The sequence below is a fragment of the Ursus americanus genome, chromosome 34 (genome assembly GCF_024610735.1).
Source record: "Ursus americanus isolate L20-20 chromosome 34, mUrsAme1.1.p, whole genome shotgun sequence".
Lineage (NCBI taxonomy): Eukaryota > Metazoa > Chordata > Mammalia > Carnivora > Ursidae > Ursus > Ursus americanus.
Genome location: NC_142160.1, coordinates 10,746,921 through 10,767,072, shown reverse-complemented (window position 1 = coordinate 10,767,072; position 20,152 = coordinate 10,746,921). Strand labels below are relative to the sequence as shown.

General features: G+C 44.8%; 1 protein-coding gene and 1 long non-coding RNA gene across 7 annotated transcripts in view; one reads left to right on the top strand and one right to left on the bottom strand.

Moving 5' to 3' along the window:
• PIP5K1B (phosphatidylinositol-4-phosphate 5-kinase type 1 beta) overlaps window positions 1–20,152 on the bottom strand; it is a 295,798-nt gene that overhangs the window by 5,109 nt on the left and 270,537 nt on the right. For 2 of the 4 annotated variants that reach the window (XM_045772494.2, XM_045772495.2), the window contains 2 exons: window positions 19,398–19,515; window positions 16,179–16,205 (listed from right to left, as the gene is read on the bottom strand). The exons of 1 other annotated variant lie outside the window; for it this stretch is intronic. In XM_045772494.2, the coding sequence (XP_045628450.1) occupies window positions 16,194–16,205; window positions 19,398–19,515 (130 nt within the window). In that variant the 3' untranslated portion in view covers window positions 16,179–16,193. Of the gene's footprint in view, window positions 1–16,178; window positions 16,206–19,397; window positions 19,516–20,152 lie in introns of those variants that run through there. One more of the 4 variants, XM_045772497.2, reaches the window with a different exon arrangement.
• The window catches only part of LOC123776492 (uncharacterized), a 103,098-nt gene that overhangs the window by 69,664 nt on the left and 13,282 nt on the right, over window positions 1–20,152 (top strand). The gene's annotated exons all lie outside the window — the stretch shown is intronic.

Sequence of the window (20,152 nt, the reverse complement as noted above, 5' to 3'; positions counted from 1 at the left end):
GGGCGTCAAAGATGAGACCCTGTATTTCCGACGTCTCCTTTCTACGCTTACATTTTTTTCCCCAAACTTTTTGCGTGAGAAACACCCACACCCACCCACACCCTTAACCTGTTCATTGTTTGAAATTTTATTTTTTTTTAATTGAAGGACAGTTGATAGGCATTGTTATATTAGTTTCGGGTATAAAACCTAGTGATTTGACTCGTCTCTATGTTATGCTATGCTCGCTGCAAGTGTAGCTACCATCTGTCTCTATAAACTGCTATTACGATACCACAGACTGTATTCTCCGCGCTGCACCTTCTGTTCCTGTACCTGGGAGCCTGTATCTGCCACGGCCCTTCACGCATGTTGCCCCATTCCCCGCCCCCCTCCCCTCTGGCAACCATCAGTTTGCTCTCTGTATTTATGAGTCTATTTCTGCCTTTTGTTTTTTAGATTGCATATACACGTGAAATCAGGTATTTGCCTTTGTCTGACTTCACTTAGCGTAATACCCTTTGGCTCCATCCATGCTGTGGCAAAGGGCAAGATCTCATTCTTTTCTTTACGTCTGTGTAGTAACCCATGGTGTATACGTATCCCATCTTCTTTATCCATTCATCAGTCGACGGACACTTGGGCTGCTTCCGTATCTTGGCTCTTGTAAATAATGCTGCAATAACTACGGGGGCGCATGTATCTTTTAGAATTAGTGTTTTTGTTTTCTTTGGGTAAATACCCAATAGTGAAATTACTGGGTCATACAGTGTTTCTATTAACTTTGTGAGAAGGCTCCATAGTGTTTTGCACAGCGGCCGCGCCAGTTTACATGCCCACCAGTAGTGCACAAGGGCTCCTTCTTCTCCACGTCCTCGCCAACACTTCTTGACTTTTTGATTCTAGCCATTCTGACAAGTGGGAAGTGATACCTTGCTGTGGTTTTGATGTGCATTTCCTTGATGATGACTGAAACTGGACATCTTTTCATGTGTCTTTGGGCATTGGTATGCCTTCTTTGGAAAAATGTCTATTCAGATTGTTTCTATTTTTTAAAATATTTTATTTATTTTTGAGAGAGAGCGAGCATGTGCACGAGCTCATGAGCAAGCAGGAGGGGAGTGGCAGAGGGAGAGGGAGAAAAAGACTCCCCACTGAGCAGGGAACCCAATGCAGGGCTCGATCCCAGGACCTGAGCCAAAGGCAGATGCTTAACCAACTGAGCCACCCAGGTGCCCCCAGATTTTATTTTTAAATCAGATTGTGTGTGTGTGTGTGTGTGTGTGTGTGTGTGTGTGTGTGTAGTTGAATAAATTCTTTAAATATTTTGGGTACTAACCCCTTATGCGATATAGTGATTGCAAGTATCTTCTCCTGGTAAGCGGGTTGCCTTTTTCATTTTGTTCACCGTCTGCTTTGCTGTGCGGCAGCTTTTCATTCGGTGTCGTCCCAGTTGTTAATTTGGGCTTTTGTTTCCCTTGCCTGAGGAGACCTGCCTAGAAAAATGTTTCTATAGCCCACGTCAAAGAAATTACGGCCTTTGTTTTCTTTTAGGGATTTAACGGTTTTACGTCTCACATTTTGGTTTTTAATCCACTTTGAGTTTATTTGTGTGTATGGTGTGAGAATGGCAGAGTTTCATTCTTTGGCTGTAGCTGTCCAGTTTTCCAGCACCACCGATCCACGAGACTGTCTTTTCCCCATGGCATATTCTTACCTTCTCTGCCATAGCTGAATGGACCACCCAGGTGTGGTTTTGTTTCTGGGCTCTCTTCCGTGGATCTGTGCGTCTATTTTTGTAACAATACTAAACTGTGTTCATTACTATAGCTTTGCAAGAGATCCTAAAATCTGGGCTTGTGATACCTACAGTTTTCTTCTCCTTTAAGATTGTTTTGGATATTTCAGAGTCTTTTTTGATTCCATACAATTTTTAGTATTTGTCCTAGCTCTGTGAAAAATGCTGCTGGTGTTTTGATAGGGATTGGACTAATTTTGTGATGGCTTTGGGTGTATGAACATTTTAACAATGTTAATTCTTCCAGTCCACGAGCATGGACTCTATTTTCATTTGTGTCATCTTCAATTTCTCTTCTCAGTGTTTTGTAGTTTGCAGAGTACAGGCCTTTACCTCCTTAAACTTGACCCTAGGTATTTTATTCGTTGTGGTGCAGTTGTAAATGGAGTTATTTTCTCAGTTTCTCTTTGTGCTACGTTGTTATCAGTGTCTAGAAACTCAACTGATTTCTGTGGAGTTTGCGTCCTGTAACTTCACTGACATCACTTATTCTCATAATTTTTTGGTGGAGTCTTTATTAGGGTTTTCTATATATAGTATCATTTGCAAATAGTGACAGTTTTATTTCTTACCAATTTGGATGCCTTGTATTTCTTGTGTGATTGCTGTGGCTACAACCTCCGGGCTTGTTTTGTTCTTTTTGCTAGTTCCTTTAAGTGTAAGGTTTGATTTTTTTTTTTTTTTGAGATACTTTTTCTGGAGAAGGGTCTGTATCGGTATAAATTTTCCTCTTAGAAATGCGTTAGCTGTGTCCCGAAGATTTCTGGACTATTGTTTTTAGTTTCTTTTGTCTCCATGTATTTTTTCGACTTCCTTTTTCATTTCTTTATTGACCCATTGGCTATTTAGTAGCATGGTGTTTAGCCTCCAAGTGTTTGTGTTTTTTTCCAATTTTTTTTTCCTTTTGATTGATAATTAGTTTCATTCCATTGTGGCTGGAAAAGATGTGTGATATGATTTCAGTCCTTTTAAATATACTGAGACTTGTTTTGTGGCGTAACATGTGATCTGTCCTGGAGAATGTTCCATGTGCATTTGAAAAGAATGTGTATTCAGCTGGTTTTGCATGGAATGTTCCATAGATATTTCGGTCCATCTGGTCTAATTGTGTGTGTGTGTGTGTGTGTGTGTGTGTGTGTATTTTAAGATTTTATTTATTTGAGGGAGAGCAAGCAGGGGAAGGGGCAAAGGGAACTTCCCGCTGAGCAGGGAGCCTGACAAGGGGCTCAACGCACAGCTTGATCCCAGGACCCCAAGACCATGACCTGAGCTGAAATCAAGACTCTGAGGTTAACTGACTGAGCCATCCAGTGGCCCCTCCAGTCTTTCTTTTGAAGTCTATTTTGTCGGGGCGCCTGGGTGGCTCAGTCGTTAAGTGTCTGCCTTCGGCTCAGGGTCTGATCCCAGGGCCCTGGGATCGAGCCCTGCTTTGGGCTCCCTGCTCTGCTGGGAGCCTGCTTCTTCCTCTCCCACTCCCCTGCTTGTGTTCCCTCTCTCACTGGCTGTCTCTCTCTCTCTCTCTCTCTCTCTCACTGTCAAATAAATAAATAAATAAACAAAATAGACTTTTTTTTTTTTAAATCTTAAGTATTGCTATCCCCGATTTTTCACCCACATGCATCTGCGTGGAACATAATTTTTTCCATATCTTCACTTTTAATCTATCTGTATCTTCAGGTCTGAAGTGAGTGTCTTTTAGGCAGCGTATAGATAGGTCTTGACCTTTTAGGCTTTCTGCTGTCTCATGTTTTTTGATTAAATGCAAATCATCTAAATGCTCCAAACTAATTATCGATAGGTACGTACTTACTGCCATTTTGTTGTGTTTCTAAACCTACATGTAAAAACCACATTGAGTCAAGAAAATTTTGTTAAGAGCTGGAATGTGGTGGCCAGATAGAGCTTCACAGCTGTCAGATTGGCCAATACGAACAGCACTAAAAGGTCCCTGAAGTCTGCATGCTCCGTGAGCCCCTGGGGTGATGTTCTGTTCTAACGACATCACCTTAGGTACAGGCCAAGGGCTCCGTGGCTCTCCTGTACGGTGTCCAAAGGCATCCTCATTTTGGTTTCAGACTGAAATTTTTTTTTAAAGATTTTATTTATTTGAGAGGGAGACTGAGAGTGCACAGAGGGAGAGGGAGAAGCAGAAGCAGATTTCCCGCTGGGCAGAGACCCCGACGTAGGGCTGGATCCCAGGAGCCTGAGATCATGACCTGAGCCGAAGGCAGGTGTCCAGCAGACTGAGCCACCAGGTGCCCCTCAGTTGAAATTCTCATCCACTGTACATGTGAGGAAAGCAGTGATTTTTTTTTTTCTTTCCAGGCTAACATAGGTAATAATCCCCTCTTCCCCTTTTCTACACCAAGCCCCCATTTCCATCAGCAATTTCTGAATTTTGTTGACCTCAGCCCTGCTCTGTTTCCTTTCTATTATCTATCCTTCTTCTGGCTGATGTTGCTTCTGTAGCCACGAGACCACAGCACCTAGTCCTGCCCCACTGCTCTCACTGCAGCCAAAACACACAGCACTGCCACACAGGCACCTAACGGCTTCACCATGCTGCACCCTCACCTCCCCTGGAGTCCCCTCCATCTCTCAATCTGGGTTCACCAGACTGACCTCTCAGAACTCCCTGAATTTCAAACGCAAAACAGCCACCACTGGACTCTGGGAAGTTTTGAGTCTTTTTTCTTCTTTTAGCTGAGGCTCTATATTTGCGTTTTATCGTATTCCTCCCTACGTCATGTTGGGGGTTACTTCACAATCACTTGACGATAGACTGGAGGGGGGATTTCTCTCAGCCCAGTAGCTGCAGGAATACAAAAGCTCACTGTTTTCTTGGAGGTGAAATGATGGCTTGGGCCAGTGCTACGGAAATGAGGACATGGCGCCTGAATAGGTCAAATTACACGTTGTTATGGCATTTCATAGATGGAAGACGGAAGGAACCTTCGAGAAGCTAGGGGCCAAGCTGCCTACTTCGACACTTAAAAAAAAATGTAGGCTTGGAATCGGAGGTGAAAATACTTTCCCGAGAACCAGGGACTGTAGGCGTCTAACCAAGAACTCGTGAGGCAGAATGTGAAATCTGGAATGTCCTTGGAGGGTGTACCCAGTTTGGATGAGAACCACCATGTTGTGGCCAATCTGGCAGAATGCGTGCTAGGATCTGAGCTGCTGGCAGCACGGGGAGTGCCGGGCCTCGTGCCAACCGTTAAAGGCCTGATCGAAGAGTTCCACGGCAACCAGCAGACACATGACAGGCGTACTTTGGAGACGTGGTGGGTTAGGTTCCAGATCATCGCCACCAAGTGAATATTGAAACAGAGACACAAATGAATCTTTGGGTTTTGCAGCGCATGTAGAAGTTATGTTTAGACTCTGCTGGAGTCTGTTACGTGTGCAACAGGACTACGTGCAACAGGAACATAATTTAAAATCTGTTATTGCTAAAGAAGGGCTAACCATCATCTGAGCTTTCAGCAACCTGTCATCTCTTCGCGGGCGGGGGTCTTGCCTTGATGCTGACGGCTGCTGACTGAAGGTTGGGGAGGCTGTGGCAATCTCTTCAAATAAGACAGGGAAGCTCGTTGCATCGATCGACTCTTCCTTTCGCGAATCGTTTCTCGGTAGGATGCAGGGCCGCTGGGTAGCATTTTACCCACAGCAGAACTTCTTTCAAAACTGTAGTCCGTCCTCTCCAACCTGCTGCTGCTCTATCGGCCGCGTCTGTGTAACGGTTCACATTCTTCGCCGCCATTTCAACAGTCTCCACAGCGCCTTGGCCAGGAATAGACGCCAGCTCAAGAAGTCATTTTCTTTATCTACAAGAAGCGACTCACGCTGTTCAGGTTATGTCCCGAGACGGCAGCCGTTCGGTCCCCTCTTCAGGCTCCACTTCTCGTTTTCTTGCTCTTCCCACCGCATCTGCGGTTACGTCCTCCACGCAAGTCTCGAATCTCTCAAAGTCATCCGCAAGGATCGGAATCAACGTCTTCCAAACTCCTACTGAGGTTGATATTTGACCTCTTCCCATGAATCACGAACGTTCTTTATGACATCTAGGATAGTAAATCCTTCCCAGAACATTTTCAATTCGCTCTGCCGAGATCCGTCAGAGGAACCGCTCCGTATGGCAGCTATAGCTATAGGAAATGTATTTCTTAAGACGTCAGAGTCAAAATGGCTCCTTGACCCATGGGCTCCAGAGTGGATGTTTTGTTAGCAGGCGTGAAAACAACATTAGTTTCACCGCACATCTCCATCCGAGCTGTTATGTGACCGGGTGCATTGTCCATGAGCAGTAATATTTTGAAGGGAATATTGTTTTCTGAGCAGTAGGTCTCAACAGTGGGCTTGAAAGACTCAGTAAGCCATGTGGGAAACAGATGTGCTGTCACCTAGGCTTTGTCCCATCTACAGAGCACAGGAGGAGTAGGACTGGCATAATTCTTAAGGGCCCTGGAATTTTCAGAACGGTAAATGAGCACCAGCTTCAACTTAGTCACATGAGCCCCTAACAAGAGGGTCAGCCTGTCCTTTGACGCTTTCGGGGCAGGCGTTGACTTCTCCAGCTGTGTAAGTCCTAGGTGGTGTTTTCTTCTGATAGAAGACTGTTCTGTCTACGTTGAAAATCTCTTGGTCGGTGTAGCCTCCTTCATTAATGATCTCAGCTAGATCTTCTGGATCATTCCCTGCAGCTCCTACATCAGCACCTGGTGCCTCACTTGTACTTTTATGTCACGGACACAGCTTCCTTCCATAAACCTCATGAACCAACCCCTGCTAGCTTCAGACTTTCTTCTACGGCTTCCTTACCTCTCAGCCTTCACAGAACTGACGAGAGTCAGGGCCTTGCTCTGGCTTAGGCTTTGGCTTAAGGGATTGTAATGGCTGGTTTGGTCTTCTATCCAGACCACTAGAACTTTCTTCTTATGAGCAATAAGGCTGTTTCACTTTCTTACCGTTTATGTATTCAGAGCAGGACTTTGAATTTCCTTCAAGAGCCTTTCCTTTGCATTCACATCTTGGCTAACTGTTGGGTGCAAGAGGCCTAGCTTTTGGTCCATCTGTATTTCCAAAATGTTCTCCTTGCTAAGCTTAATCATTTCTAGCTTTTGACTTAAAGTGAGAGACACAAGACTCTCCCTTTCTCTTGAACACTTTGAAGCCATTGTAGGGTTATTAACTGGTCTAATTTCAATATTGTTGTGTGCCATGGAATAGAGAGGCCCGAGGAGCGGGAAAGAGATAGGGAGACGGCCATGTGGTAGGGCTGTCAGAACGTTTAGTAAGTTGGCTGTCTTATGTGGGTGTGGTTTGTGGCTCCCCAAACTATTAGAGATCACTAAAACAAATATAATGATGAAAAAGTTTGAAATGTTACAAAAATCACCAGACTGTGACAAACAGACACAAAGAGAGCAAAAGCTGTTGGAAAAATGGCGCCGAAAGACTTGCTCAACGCAGAGTTGCCACAAACTGTGAATTTGTGAAATATGCACTAAAAAGAGGTGTGCCTATACTCATGGGAAGAGACACGAGAACTGGCACTAGCTGTAGATGTCTCGTGGGAATGAATTTAAGAATACGGCCTCTCATTTTTTAAACTATTAGTTCAGCTGTAATGTTTTAACAGAGTTCCCTGCCTGATTAATTTGTTTTCCAAAAGCCCAAGACAAGCCTGAGGGCATCCATGATGTATATGGGCTGACAATTCTACAGTGGACTTTCCAGCACTCGAGTGACCTCTGCCAATTGTAAATCCAAACGGTTATCTTGTCACCTGATATATCCTATAACCCTGGGGCCGTAACCGAATTCACTCTGACTCCTGCTTATGCCTCAGTTGGAAAATGTTGGGCGTGGGAATATAATCTCGGTTTCATTGGAAAAGGAGCACTGCCTTTGGATGAGAGCACTGGATTCTCTCCTACCTAGACAGAAGGAAAGCAGAAAGAGGCCAGACGGCAGGAACGAGAAGCTATACCCCCATTAAGCCTTTCTGGCTCAGCACTTCTACTGTACCATTTTCCTTTACCAAAAGACACCATAGCCATTATGGGTTGAGTTGCATCTCCTTGAAATCGCTATGTTGAAGCCCTAATCCCATATGATGGATGTCTTTACCAAAAGGGGAAATTTGGACAAACACACACAGGGAAGCCCATGTGAAGACACAGGGAGAGGACAGCCATCTACAAGCCAAGACGAGGGACCTGGACCACCTTCCCCCACGGCCCTCAGACGGAACCAACCCTGCCAACACCTTGATCTCTGGCTTCCAGAGCTGTGAGCAATAAAGCTGCATGGTCTAAGGCACCTGGTTGATGGTACTTTGCTACGACCGCCCTAGGAAACTAATACAGTAGCCATTACTGGGCTTTAGAACGTGTGTTTTTTTTTTTAAGTTAAAATCTCTGATTCTTCAAATACCTAATCCTATTCCTTACTGGGAATTACTTCAAAATATACAGCCACCCAGGAGTTGAGAGGCTGGAAGAGACGACCTGGCAAAGATTCAAAGTGAAGAAAAGGATTTGTCCACCTTGTATTTGCTGATACTTCGTTAAGGTTGCTGCTCAAACAGTAAAAAGAGCATTTTCTCTGTTGAATCCCCAAACTGCTAAGGAGCCTTTCAAAGAGGCTTGAGTAGGACTGGCCTTGACAGCTGAGGAGGGCATGCTCAGATCCTAGGGAAGACAGGCCCCTGCATTTTTGCACCTGATTTGTAACGACACCCTCCGGTCCATCTGGAAAGGTGGTGGGTGCTGGGCCTGTCCAAGGAAGCTACCTTTGACACCCGCAGGGTGTGGCCCTGCCGCAGGTGCATGCACAGCGCTGAGAGTCTGCAAGGAAGTCCACGGGGTGGAAACAGTCCAGTGACCGGCACACTTGCTCTTTTTTTTTTAATGTTTTTTTTTTATTATGTTAGTCACCATACAGTACATCCCTGGTTTCCGATGTAAAGTTCGATGATTCATTAGTTGCGTATAACACCCAGTGCACCATGCAATACGTGCCCTCCTTACTACCCATCACCAGTCTATCCCATTCCCCCACCCCCCTCCCCTCTGAGGCCCTCAGTTTGTTTCTCATAGTCCATAGTCTCTCATGTTTCATTCCCCCTTCTGATTACCCCCCCTTTTTTATCCCTTTCTTCCCCTACCGATCTTCCTAGTTCTTATGTTCCATAGATGAGAGAAATCATATGATAATTGTCTTTCTCTGCTTGACTTATTTCACTTAGCATTATCTCCTCCAGTGCCGTCCATGTTGCAGCAAATGTTGAGAACTCGTTCTTTCTGATAGCTGAGTAATATTCCATTGTATATATGGACCACAACTTCTTAATCCAGTCATCTGTTGAAAGGCATCTTGGTTCCTTCCACGATTTGGCTATTGTGGACAATGCTGCTATGAACATTGGGGTGCATATGGCCCTTCTCTTCACTACGTCTGTATCTTTGGGGTAAATACCCAGTAGTGCAATGGCTGGATCACAGGGTAGCTCAATTTTTAACTTTTTAAGGGACCTCCACACTGTTTTCCAGAGTGGCTGTACCAACCTGCATTCCCACCAACAATGTAGGAGGGATCCCCTTTCTCCACAACCTCTCCAGCAATTGTTGTTTCTTGCCTTGTCTATTTTTGCCATTCTAACTGGCGTAAGGTGGTATCTCAGTGTGGTTTTGATTTGAATTTCCCTGATGGCTAATGATTTTGAACATTTTTTCATGTGTCTGTTAGCCATTTGTATGTCTTCATTGGAAAAGTGTCTGTTCATATCTTCTGCCCGTTTTTTGATTTGTTTGTTTCTTGTGTATTGAGTTTGAGAAGTTCTTTGTAGATCTTGGATACCAGTCTTTTATATGTAGTGTCATTTGCAAATATATTCTCCCATTCCGTGGGCTGCCTCTTAGTTTTTTTGACTGTTTCCTTGGCTGTGCAGAAGCTTTTTATCTTGATGAAGTCCCATAAGTTCATTTTTGCTTTTGTTTTCCTTGCCTTTGGAGATGTGTCATGAAAAAGGTTGCTTTGGCCGATGTCGTAGAGGTTGCTGCCTATGTTCTCCTCTAGAATTTTGATGGATTCCTGCCTCACATCGAGGTCTTTCATCCATTTGGAGTTTATTTTTGTGTATGGTGTGAGAGAGTGGTCAAGTTTCATTCTCTTGCATGTAGCTGTCCAATTTTCCCAGCACCATTTATTGAAGAGACTGTCTTTTTTCCAGTGGATGTTTTTTCCTGCTTTATCAAAGATTAGTTGGCCAAAGAGTCGAGGGTCGATTTCTGGGTTCTCTATTCTGTTCCATTGGTCTATGTGTCTGTTTTTGTGCCAGTACCATGCTGTCTTTGTGATCACAGCTTTGTAGTACAGCTCGAAATCCGGCATTGTGATGCCCCCAGCGTTGTTTTTCCTTTTCAACAGTTCCTTGGAGATTCGGGGCCTTTTCTGGTTCCATACAAATTTAAGGACTATTTGTTCCAGTTCTTTGAAAAATGTCCTTGGTATTTTGATCGGGATAGCATCGAAAGTGTAGATTGCTCTGGGTGGCATGGACATTTTAACTATGTTAATTCTTCCGATCCATGAGCATGGAATATTTTTCCATCCTTTTGTGTCTTCCTCAATGTCTTTCAAGAGTGATTTATAGTTTCTAGAATATAGATCCTTTACGTCTCTGGTTAAGTTAATTGCAAGGTAATGTATGGTTTTTGGTGCTATCGTAAATGGGATGGATTCCCTAGTTTCTCTTTCTTCAGTCTCATTATTCGTGTATAGAAATGCAGCTGATTTCTGAGCATTGATTTTGTATCCCGCCACATTACTGAATTGCTCTATAACTTCTAATAGTTTGGGAGTGGCTTCTTTTGGGTTTTCCATATAGAGTATCATGTCATCTGCGAAGAGAGACAGTTTGACTTCTTCTTTGCCGATTTGGATACCTTTTATCCCTTTTTGTCGTCTGATTGCTGTTGCAAGGACTTCTAGTACTATGTTGAATAATAATGGCGAGAGTGGGCATCCTTGTCGTGTTCCTGATCTTAAGGGAAAGGCTTCCAACTTTTCCCCATTGAGAATAATATTTGCTGTAGGCTTTTCATAGATGGCTTTTATAAGATTGAGAAATGTACCCTCTATTCCTACACTCTGAAGGGTTTTAATCAGGAAAGGATGCTGTATTTTGTCAAATGCTTTTTCTGCATCAATTGAGAGGATCATATGGTTCCTGCGTCTTTTTTTGTTGATATGATGTATCACGCTGATTGATTTGCGAATGTTGAACCACCCTTGCATCCCAGGTATGAATCCCACTTGATCATGATGGATAATCCTTTTAATGTACTGTTGGATTCTATTAGCCAGGATCTTGTTGAGGATTTTGGCATCCATATTCATTAGGGAAATCGGTCTGTAATTCTCCTTTTTGATGGGGTCTTTGCCTGGTTTGGGGATCAAGGTAATATTGGCCTCATAGAATGAGTTTGGTAGCTTTCCTTCTGTTTCTATTTTTTGAAATAGCTTTAGGAGAATAGGTATTATTTCTTCTTTGAATGTTTGGTAGAATTCCCCAGGAAAACCGTCCGGGCCTGGAGTTTTGTTATTTTGAAGGTTGTTTATCACTGACTCAATCTCTTCATAATTAGTTGGCCTGTTTAAGAAATCAATTTCTTCCTGTTTTAGTCTTGGTAGTTTATAGGTTTCCAGGAAGGCCTCCATCTCTTTCAGATTGCTTAATTTATTGGCATATAGCTGTTGATAAAAGTTTCTAATAATCCTTCCAATTTCATTGGTGTTGGTCGTGACCTCTCCTTTTTCATTCATAATTTTATTAATTTGGGTCCTTTCTCTTTTCTTTTGGATAAGTCTTGCCAGTGGTCTGTCAATTTTATTCATTCTCTCAAAGAACCACCTTCTAGTCCTGTTGATCTACTCTACTGTACTTCTGGTTTCTAATTCATTGATTTCTGCTCTAATCTTGGTCAACTGCTTCCTCCTGAGTGGATTAGGCCTGTCCCTCTGTTGCTGTTCCAGCTTCTTGAGGTGAGAATATAAAAACCTCATAGATATATATAGAACACTACACCCCAGAACCAAAGAATACTCATTCTACTCTAATGCCTATGGAACATTCTCAAGAATAGACCATGTTCTGGGACACAAAACAGGTCTCAACCGATACCAAAAGATTGAAATTATCCCCTGCATATTCTCAGACCACAACGCTCTGAAATTGGAACTCAACCACAAGGAAAAATTTGGAAGAAACTCAAACACTTGGAGACTAAGAACCATCCTGCTCAGGAATGATTCGATAAACCAGGAAATCAAAAATCAATTTAAACAATTTATGGAGACCAACGAGAATGAAAACACAACGGTCCAAAACTTATGGGATACTGCAAAGGCAGTCCTAAGGGGGAAATACATAGCCATCCAAGCCTCACTCAAAAGAATAGAAAAATCTAAAAGGCACGCTTGCTCTTAACTCTGTTTCAATTCAGGGACTTCGGCCAGTCCTTATCCCCCTGCGGGCAGAGGCGCCTTTCTGCCAGTAGGTGGCAGTAGGGTTTGCTAAAAGCAGGAACGTGGTCAAAATCCCAGTTCATATGTGGGTGTGTGGTAGCTTTGCTTGACGTTGTGCAAGGAGAAGGGAGGCCGCAGGGAGGCACAGAGAAGGCCACTTGAAGACAGAGATGAGTGCTGCAAGGCCAAGAATGCCAAGGAGCACACAGAGCCACCAGAAGCTGGAAGAAGCCAGGAAGGATCTCCTCCTAGAGCCTTCAGATGGAGCCTGGCCCCGCTGACACCTTGGTCGGGACTCCTGGCCTCCACAACTGTGACACAATACACTCCTGTTTAAGCCACCTAGATCTGGGGACTTTGTGTTCAGGCAGCCCTAGGAAACTAACACAGGGACAAAAGCAAGGGAAGCCAAGCCCTCAGATCTCCCCGTGAGTCCTCCTCATCCCGTTCACCACACTCAGGGAGGCCTTATTTTTTATTAAGTGTATAATACTTCCAACCTTCTCTCTTTTACCAGATTTTCCCATTCCTGCTCAGATCCCGCAAGAGCGAACAGTAGGGATGAGGGCAGCCCTGTTCACTAGGGTCATGGGTAGGATTTAAATTTGCTTTCCCTAAACTTCCCATTTGTTCCCAACATGGTTCACGTTGAGTTTGCGATTTGTTTCCTGCAGGCTCAGTGCCTGGTGGCCTCCAAGGTCACACCATGAGAGACTGTTGTTCCTCAAATGCTTTTTTCCCCAAGAGTTGGAAAGGCTCAGGAGACCAGTAAACATTGGCTCCTGATGAAAAGGAAGGTTATGGAAATGGAGAGCCAAGACAGAAGGGAGAGGGAGATTCTGGAGGGAAGTCAGTGCCAGGAGGCAAAGGTGGAGAAATGATGCCCCCGCCCCCCGCAGTAGGAGCCTGAAGCAAGCTCACGTGCAGAGCTGACCTTGAAGAAGGCAGCCATCAAGCTGGCCTGTGAGCCAGGAGTCACTGCAAAGCTAGGACCCAACAACAACAACAACAACAATCTACCCCAGCCCTGCTAGCTGTCACTCAATTGCTAACTCCAGTTCCCTTAAACAGTAGTTTAACACTGTTGGTTTTAAAAACAACCCTAAGGGTGACCTCCTATCACAGACTGATGACTTGCCTCATTAATTTGAAAGCTTTGTGTTAGTATGGAAGTCACTTGTGGGTTCCATGGGGCCACACGGTGGGATCCGTTTTTTCCACTCATCCACATGTCTTAGAAATAATACTTGGTCAATGGCTTAAGACGGCCAAGCACTTTTGAGATAAACAAAGGGTCCTATTTAGCTCTTCCTGAAATCTCTCCATTTCTTACAATTGTGGTCAATATGGTGGAAGGAAAGGGCATTCTGGCTGAACGCCTTACAAGCCAAAGGCAGTGAGTGGTTTGCCTCTTCTCCTCCTCTCCTCTCACTAAAATCTATCACAACCCTTTGGCAGATGGGGATTCTAGCTCTCTGCTGAGAAGCAATAGAATGGCCCCTGTTTCAGATCAACACCCCTCGCAGCTTCCAGTCTGGCTCAAACAGGAGTGATTAAAGGACCCGGTACTCTGCGTACAAGTCTCTAAGCTCAATGCCAGTGGAGTCCAATCCACAAATGCAGTTTCTCCTGCCAGAAAGTTCCAGTGGGTTTTCTAAGACCCCTGTGACCTAATTTAAAGTGTTTTTCTTCTTTTTCTCAGGCTTTTCTCATACATAATGCTATGATAAGCTGTTAATTCAATCATTTTCACTTCTCTGCCACCCTTCGTCCTGTGATCAAAGAGTATAATTTGCCACCCTAAAGACACATTAAATAATCAAGCTGTCCACCAGCTGCACATCAGAGCATTAATCTCCAATGCGGCATGGCTAAGAAACGGCTTAACTGTTTCTTCTCCTTCGCCCACAGCTATTTTTGTACTTCAGACAGCCATCTTGCAGAGACACCTATCTGGAGGAAAGTACCTATTAGTGAGAGCATGTTAATAGGGAAAGTGTAAAAAAAAAAGGGGGTATAACCTTGAGACTAAAGAAAGTCATTGTTTAATGCAGTAATCTTTCACACTTCTGAGTTACAAAAAAAGCGATCCCATTATCCCCCACTTACTCACCGGCTCCCAGCTAGTCATCCCCACAACGTTGCTCAGCTACGTTTTGTTGGTGGTTCCTCTTCCCCTTAATACAAAATTGCATTCTCCATCAGGCAAAGAAACTGCCTTAGGAACTGGAGTCCCAGTGACGGTGCCAGCCTTAGAAGATCTGGGACTGTTCACGAAGTGGAATCTAGCTCTCTCATGAACACGGCATGACTGCCCCTTTGCAATCAACAGAGCCTGCCCATCTCTGCTGAATTCTTTTAAATACCCTAATCTGTATCATCAGCTCAAAATTCAATGGAAAACGCATCTTTGGTGACAGGATAAAATCATCTTCAGAAACACTCACCCTCCCCAACCTTGACTTGAATATTGGCAAATGAATCAGCCTGGAACTCTCTAGACTGAAGGTGAATGGGCTTTTCTTTCTTTCTTTTTAAAAAGATTTTGTTTATTTATTTGAGAGAGAGGGAATGTGTACAGGCAGGAGGAGAGGCAGAGGGAGAAGCAGACTCCCCACTGAGCAGGGAGCCTGACTTGGGGCTCAATCCCAGGACTCTGGGATCATGACCTGAGCCGAAGGCAGACGCGTCCCCGACTGAGCCACCCAGGTGTCCCTGAATCGCCGTTTCAAAGCAGTTCAAGAGGCTAGCTAGGCACACAGAACCTGAACTCAGTGCTTTCTTCAGCAAGGGGGACGGAACAATTAGCTGCCTTTTAAGGTACAACTATGCTTTCAATTTCCTGTCAAATCACAGCAGAAAGCAGGACAGCCCAACTAATGGATACATGCATCATGTAGGTGGATCCTTAAAAGGAAATATCATATGTTATCTGTGTGCATATATTATTTGGGTTTAAATCCTGTATATTTTTGAAGGGATACAGGCAGTATTCTCTATTAGTACACAAATAATAGCAGTGGGGGATTAGGAGATTCCGTGTACTAGAGAAACACTATGTGTTAAAGGAGAAGAAAGGTTACAAGAGAAACCAGACTGTGTCTCACTACAATTCTGAACATAAAGGATGCTTTTGATGAAGAGGATTCTAATTAGGTCCGGAGGAAGGCAAGACAAAGGTTTTCCTTTCTCCTGCTTATCTTTTCCATTCACTCTTTCACAGTATAGAGGCAAATGGAAATAGCGAAGGGAGGGCAACGAGCTACGTCCTTTCAGAACTGGAAAAGCATGCAAAATAAAAAATAAAAATCTCCAGGGTGAAAACACACCCCGGAATTACAAATGCATGGTGCAGAATTTTCTAGATGTATTGCCAAAAAATTTAAGTTTAAATACCGTGAAGGTTTAGGAGAAAGGAGGATGGGATGACACAGCAAAATTTGGGAAAAGAACTGCAGCTCCACTGGTAAAACCTCCTTCCACGGCATTTAGAGGAAGCCACAGCAGGCCCGAGCTGGAAGGGGTCCTGGAGGTGACTGATCCATTTTACAGATGAGAAAATGGGAGGCCCTGAATGGGTGATTGATTCAAGGTCAGTGATTAATGAGAGGCAGAGACAGCCATAGAACCCAGGAGCCTGCTTCTGTGGAATTAATTTATGTCCCCTGTGGTTCTGCAGCAGGGGGAGGGGCTCAGTGAATGCACTAGAACAAGTGGGTGGGAGACCACTGCTGGGAATCCATCAAGTCTCCATTAATGATACAAAGGTGGCATCTGTCTTTTCATTCCCATGGCCTCTCGTGGGCAGACAGCGTTGCTACAAGGACGTGCCCTATCACAGCCAACTTACGTAGAAATAGATGCGAGAATCCGGCCTCTTGTATTAAGCCAAATGCTAGGGATTTTAAAGATAGAAAATAATGTCACTCTTCTCAATTTGTTTTTGTCTGGAAAATAGTTATTTTGATAGAAATTTACTTGACACTAATAGTTATTATTTTGAATGAGTTAACGATTACATAGTGAATTGAGTAAATATTAAATTTTCTCATTTTTAATTAAAAAATACTGATAGATGGAACCCACATCACAACAACTCTTTGGGATCCTCAAAACTTTTGAAGAGGTACTGGTATCAAAAGGCGTAAGAACTGTTGTGCTAGAACGCCGAAAACTAGAGCCTACACAGTTCTCAACGTAACTCGCCCGCCCCCCTTTCCTGTTGGGTCCAATCTCTCACTTAAGGAGGAACAAGATTCCAACAATGGGGCTGGGAGACCTGTATGCCTAACCAGTGCCAAAGCCGTAGGGACGGGTGCTTCACGGGGCTGGGTGGAGGGAGGAGAGCATAGGGAGCGGGATTTGAATTTCCACCCTGCCCTTAACCAGCTCGGAGAACTAGTCGTGTCCTTATCTGTATGAATGGAGACCAACCTAAGCCCTCCCTGCTTGGAGCCGCTTGGGGCAGGAAAACCCTGGGACAGTGGCTGGAGGCACGTGGTAGGCGCTCCGTGGCGCCTCGTTACGACTGTTCAAAGTCCTGGGCTCTCCAGCGGCACTGAACTGTTCCCCGTACAGCATTGTTGAATTTTCACGAACCTGCGTTTATTCACCCCAATTTGTCCCTGTATTCTCTTCCCTCTATCTTCTTTGCATGTTACCTTGTGTGATTTTGGGGCCCATCCTTTAACTTCTCAGAGTCTAATTTCTGTCTGGCAAAGTGTGATGGGGGCTTGGGGCAAGGCTTTGCTGGTTTGAGTTCCAGCTCTGTTCAGTTACTCGGTTACTGGTTGCAAAACCTGGGGCAAGCGGCTAATCGCCCTAGGCGTCCATTTCCTTTCTGTAAAATGGAGCTCCGTCTGTTCCATAGCCAGTTGCGGGGATTAAATGGCTTAAGACAAAGTATTTAGGACACTGCTCAGCTTGTACAAAACAGGGAAAAATGCTAAATAGCTTATTGTGAGTAGCTACAAAATCAGATTAGGTTCGATCAGCTTTTCTCCAAACTTGGTGAGAATTTCTATTGCCTTGTTACCTTCTCTGCTGCTCGCCTCCCCTTGCCTGCCTTGCTTGTGAACAGCAACAGCCCTGTGCCAGGAAGCCTAGGCAGAGGACCACCACCACTGCCTCCTTCAGTTCCAGACTCCCAAATTCCTTCATTTCTAACTAGCGCTCAAAGTGCTTTCAGTCCCCGACAGTGACTACTGGGGCTTTCCCCTGTGACTTCTGGAGGCAAGCACTAACCTTCTCTGCAAAGTTTGGCTTCTCAGTGTCCAAGAGAGGCACAGAAGCACAGTAAAATGAGATGCTAATAAAAGAACAGAAGCAGTTTTCTAATAAATGAAATGGATAATACCAAGGAGGAGGGATCGGAATGACTAATGACACAAGCTCTCCAGCAAAGGAGTAAGGGTAACACGTAGGGGAACTGGGATCTGCAAGGCCATTTAACTACCCTGTGACCCTCGGTTCCTCTGGGGAGGGTCACGTGCCCCTGGTTGGTGCAAATCTGTTTTTTTAAAGATACAAGGAGCTTGAACTCTTAGCTCATGAAGATCAGATTTTACTTGGTTTTTCACACTTACCCTGGGACCAAAAAATTACTGTCATTTGTTTTCCTATTTAATTCCCTATCTTCTAGGTTGTGCAGAGGAACAGACACTCTGGTAAAGGTTTTAAAACGCACCATAACTTAATTTTAAAAAGTGGGGGCAGTGTAGGGAGGAGGGTTGCCCAGTGGAAAAAAAATTCTGTTGGTGCTACAACCAGGATATTCAGAGGTTTATTAAAAAAAAAAAAAAGTCCTTTCACAATGGTTGTTGTAGGGAGAGGCCTTCTATTTTATATAAGGGGTCAAGGAAAGCCTATCTGAGAAGATGTTTGGGCTGAGACTGAAGGAAGTGAGGGAGCAAGCTTGGGACAGCTAAGAAAGTGTGTTCAGGCAGTAACAGCAAATGCAAAGGTCCTGAGGCAGAGGCATGTTTGGTTATGGGAGGAATACCAAGGCCAGTGTGGTTGGAACAGTATGGGTAAAGAAGACAGAGGCAGGGAAAGGAGGGGAGAGAGGCAGTAGATCGGACCATTCAGGACCTTGAGGACTTTGGATCTTACTCTAGGAGAGGTGAGAAGATGCTGGAGGGCTCCGCAGTAATCAGCAGCATTGTTGGTGACCGATGTCCTGCAGAGTGTACTTGAGGGAACAGAGGGCTGGGCTGGGGCACAGGGGGTTGTGGTGGTGTGTGGTCAGGAGCCACGCACCAAGTGGGGTTGGTTCCCGACACAGAGCTTGCACACTCATGCTCGGCACAACGTAAAAGAGTGGAAGACTTGAAATCAGCACTTGGCCTGTTTCATGTGATTTGGTGCAGGTATGCAGGGGTGTGGAGAATGCGTGTGGGACGTACTTTACAGGGAAAACAACCCTTCTCCGCTTTCCTAGTTTAGTCCATCATACATCTTTCTAAGCCCTCATCTAATAATTCACTTAAGTCACTGCAGACAACTTGGCAGGCACTCAAGGGCGTTCACGGACGTGATCACTCGTGATCCCCCAAGCAGCCTGGTGAGCTCGGCGTCATTTCCCTCCTTTGGCAAACAAGGACACACAGAGAGGTACCTGTCCAGGTCACGCTGCTGGTTGGTGACAGCTGAGGGACAGAGCCAAGATCCTTCGGTGCTGATGGCAGGTTGTTCCCACAACCCAGTTCTGGGCCTCTTAGCTCCCAGCTTACCAAGGCAGTAAATCAGAATTCAAAAAGATTCGCACACAAGGGGGCTACAGTAGAGTCGAAGAAGACATTAACACGGAAGAGCCCCATTTCGCCTCCCTCACGATTAGGGGATCTGTTCTCTTCTTACATAGAGTGATTTAGCCTCTTAGCCTACATATGCTCTTCTGGAATGTTCTACATGAACTGTGTGAAAGCATGGCTTATGAAAAGACACACCAGGGGTGGAAGTGACGGAGGGCCACGGTTTCTTTTAAAACCCCAGCTGGCCTGGCCTCACCGAACCTGTTCTTGTGTAAGCTATGGCCTGGGTCCATCCGTAGACCAGAGGGGAAGGGGAAGAAACTAGAATTACTTACTAAATAGACATCAAGCACGGAGGCATTATCATCCTGCATTTCCAGAGCGTTTGGCTCAGAAGTCAGGTAGATGGTCCCCTCTTCCAAGGTGTATGTGGAACTGGAAGGTAACCCTTTACTGGAAAAACAAAGAAGAATCATGAGCATGTGGCCTCCAGACCAGGATCCATGGATGCCTCCAAGTTGTGGCTAAAGACGTGGAGTTTGGGAAAGCTTTTCGGGATAAAAGATGATTTTGAGAATTCAAAGGCAGTATGGTCCTACCTGGAGATACGCTCGCTTGAGTTGAAGGAACTTGGGGGTACTAGCAGTCTGCTAGCTCTCAGCATTCCTGCTAAGGAATTTGGTTGTACTTCTGTCTGCTTCCCTGCATGGGACACTTGTTATATTTCTGGAAAGGGATCTGTGGGTCCCCGGCTTTGTGAGGGTGGAGGGCTACCATCGAGAAGCCCGCCTGAAGCTTTGACTTGGGGTAGTTGTTCCTGCTGCTTAGGGTCCCCGCTTACAGTACTCATGCCGTGCTGGTTTATAAACATAACCTTGTGCCCGCTCAGTATTGATTTCTTTCTTTGCACTGTTCTCTTTGCCTTTTTGGCATGAAAGGTCCAATTATAACCGGGGTTGTCCAATTTAAATGTGCATCAGAATCCCCTGGAGGGTTGGTTAAAACCCACTTTCCCAGGCCCTACACCCCCAAATATGATGCAGTTGATCAGGCACAGAGCCCGTCGGTTTGCATTTGTAATACGCTCCAA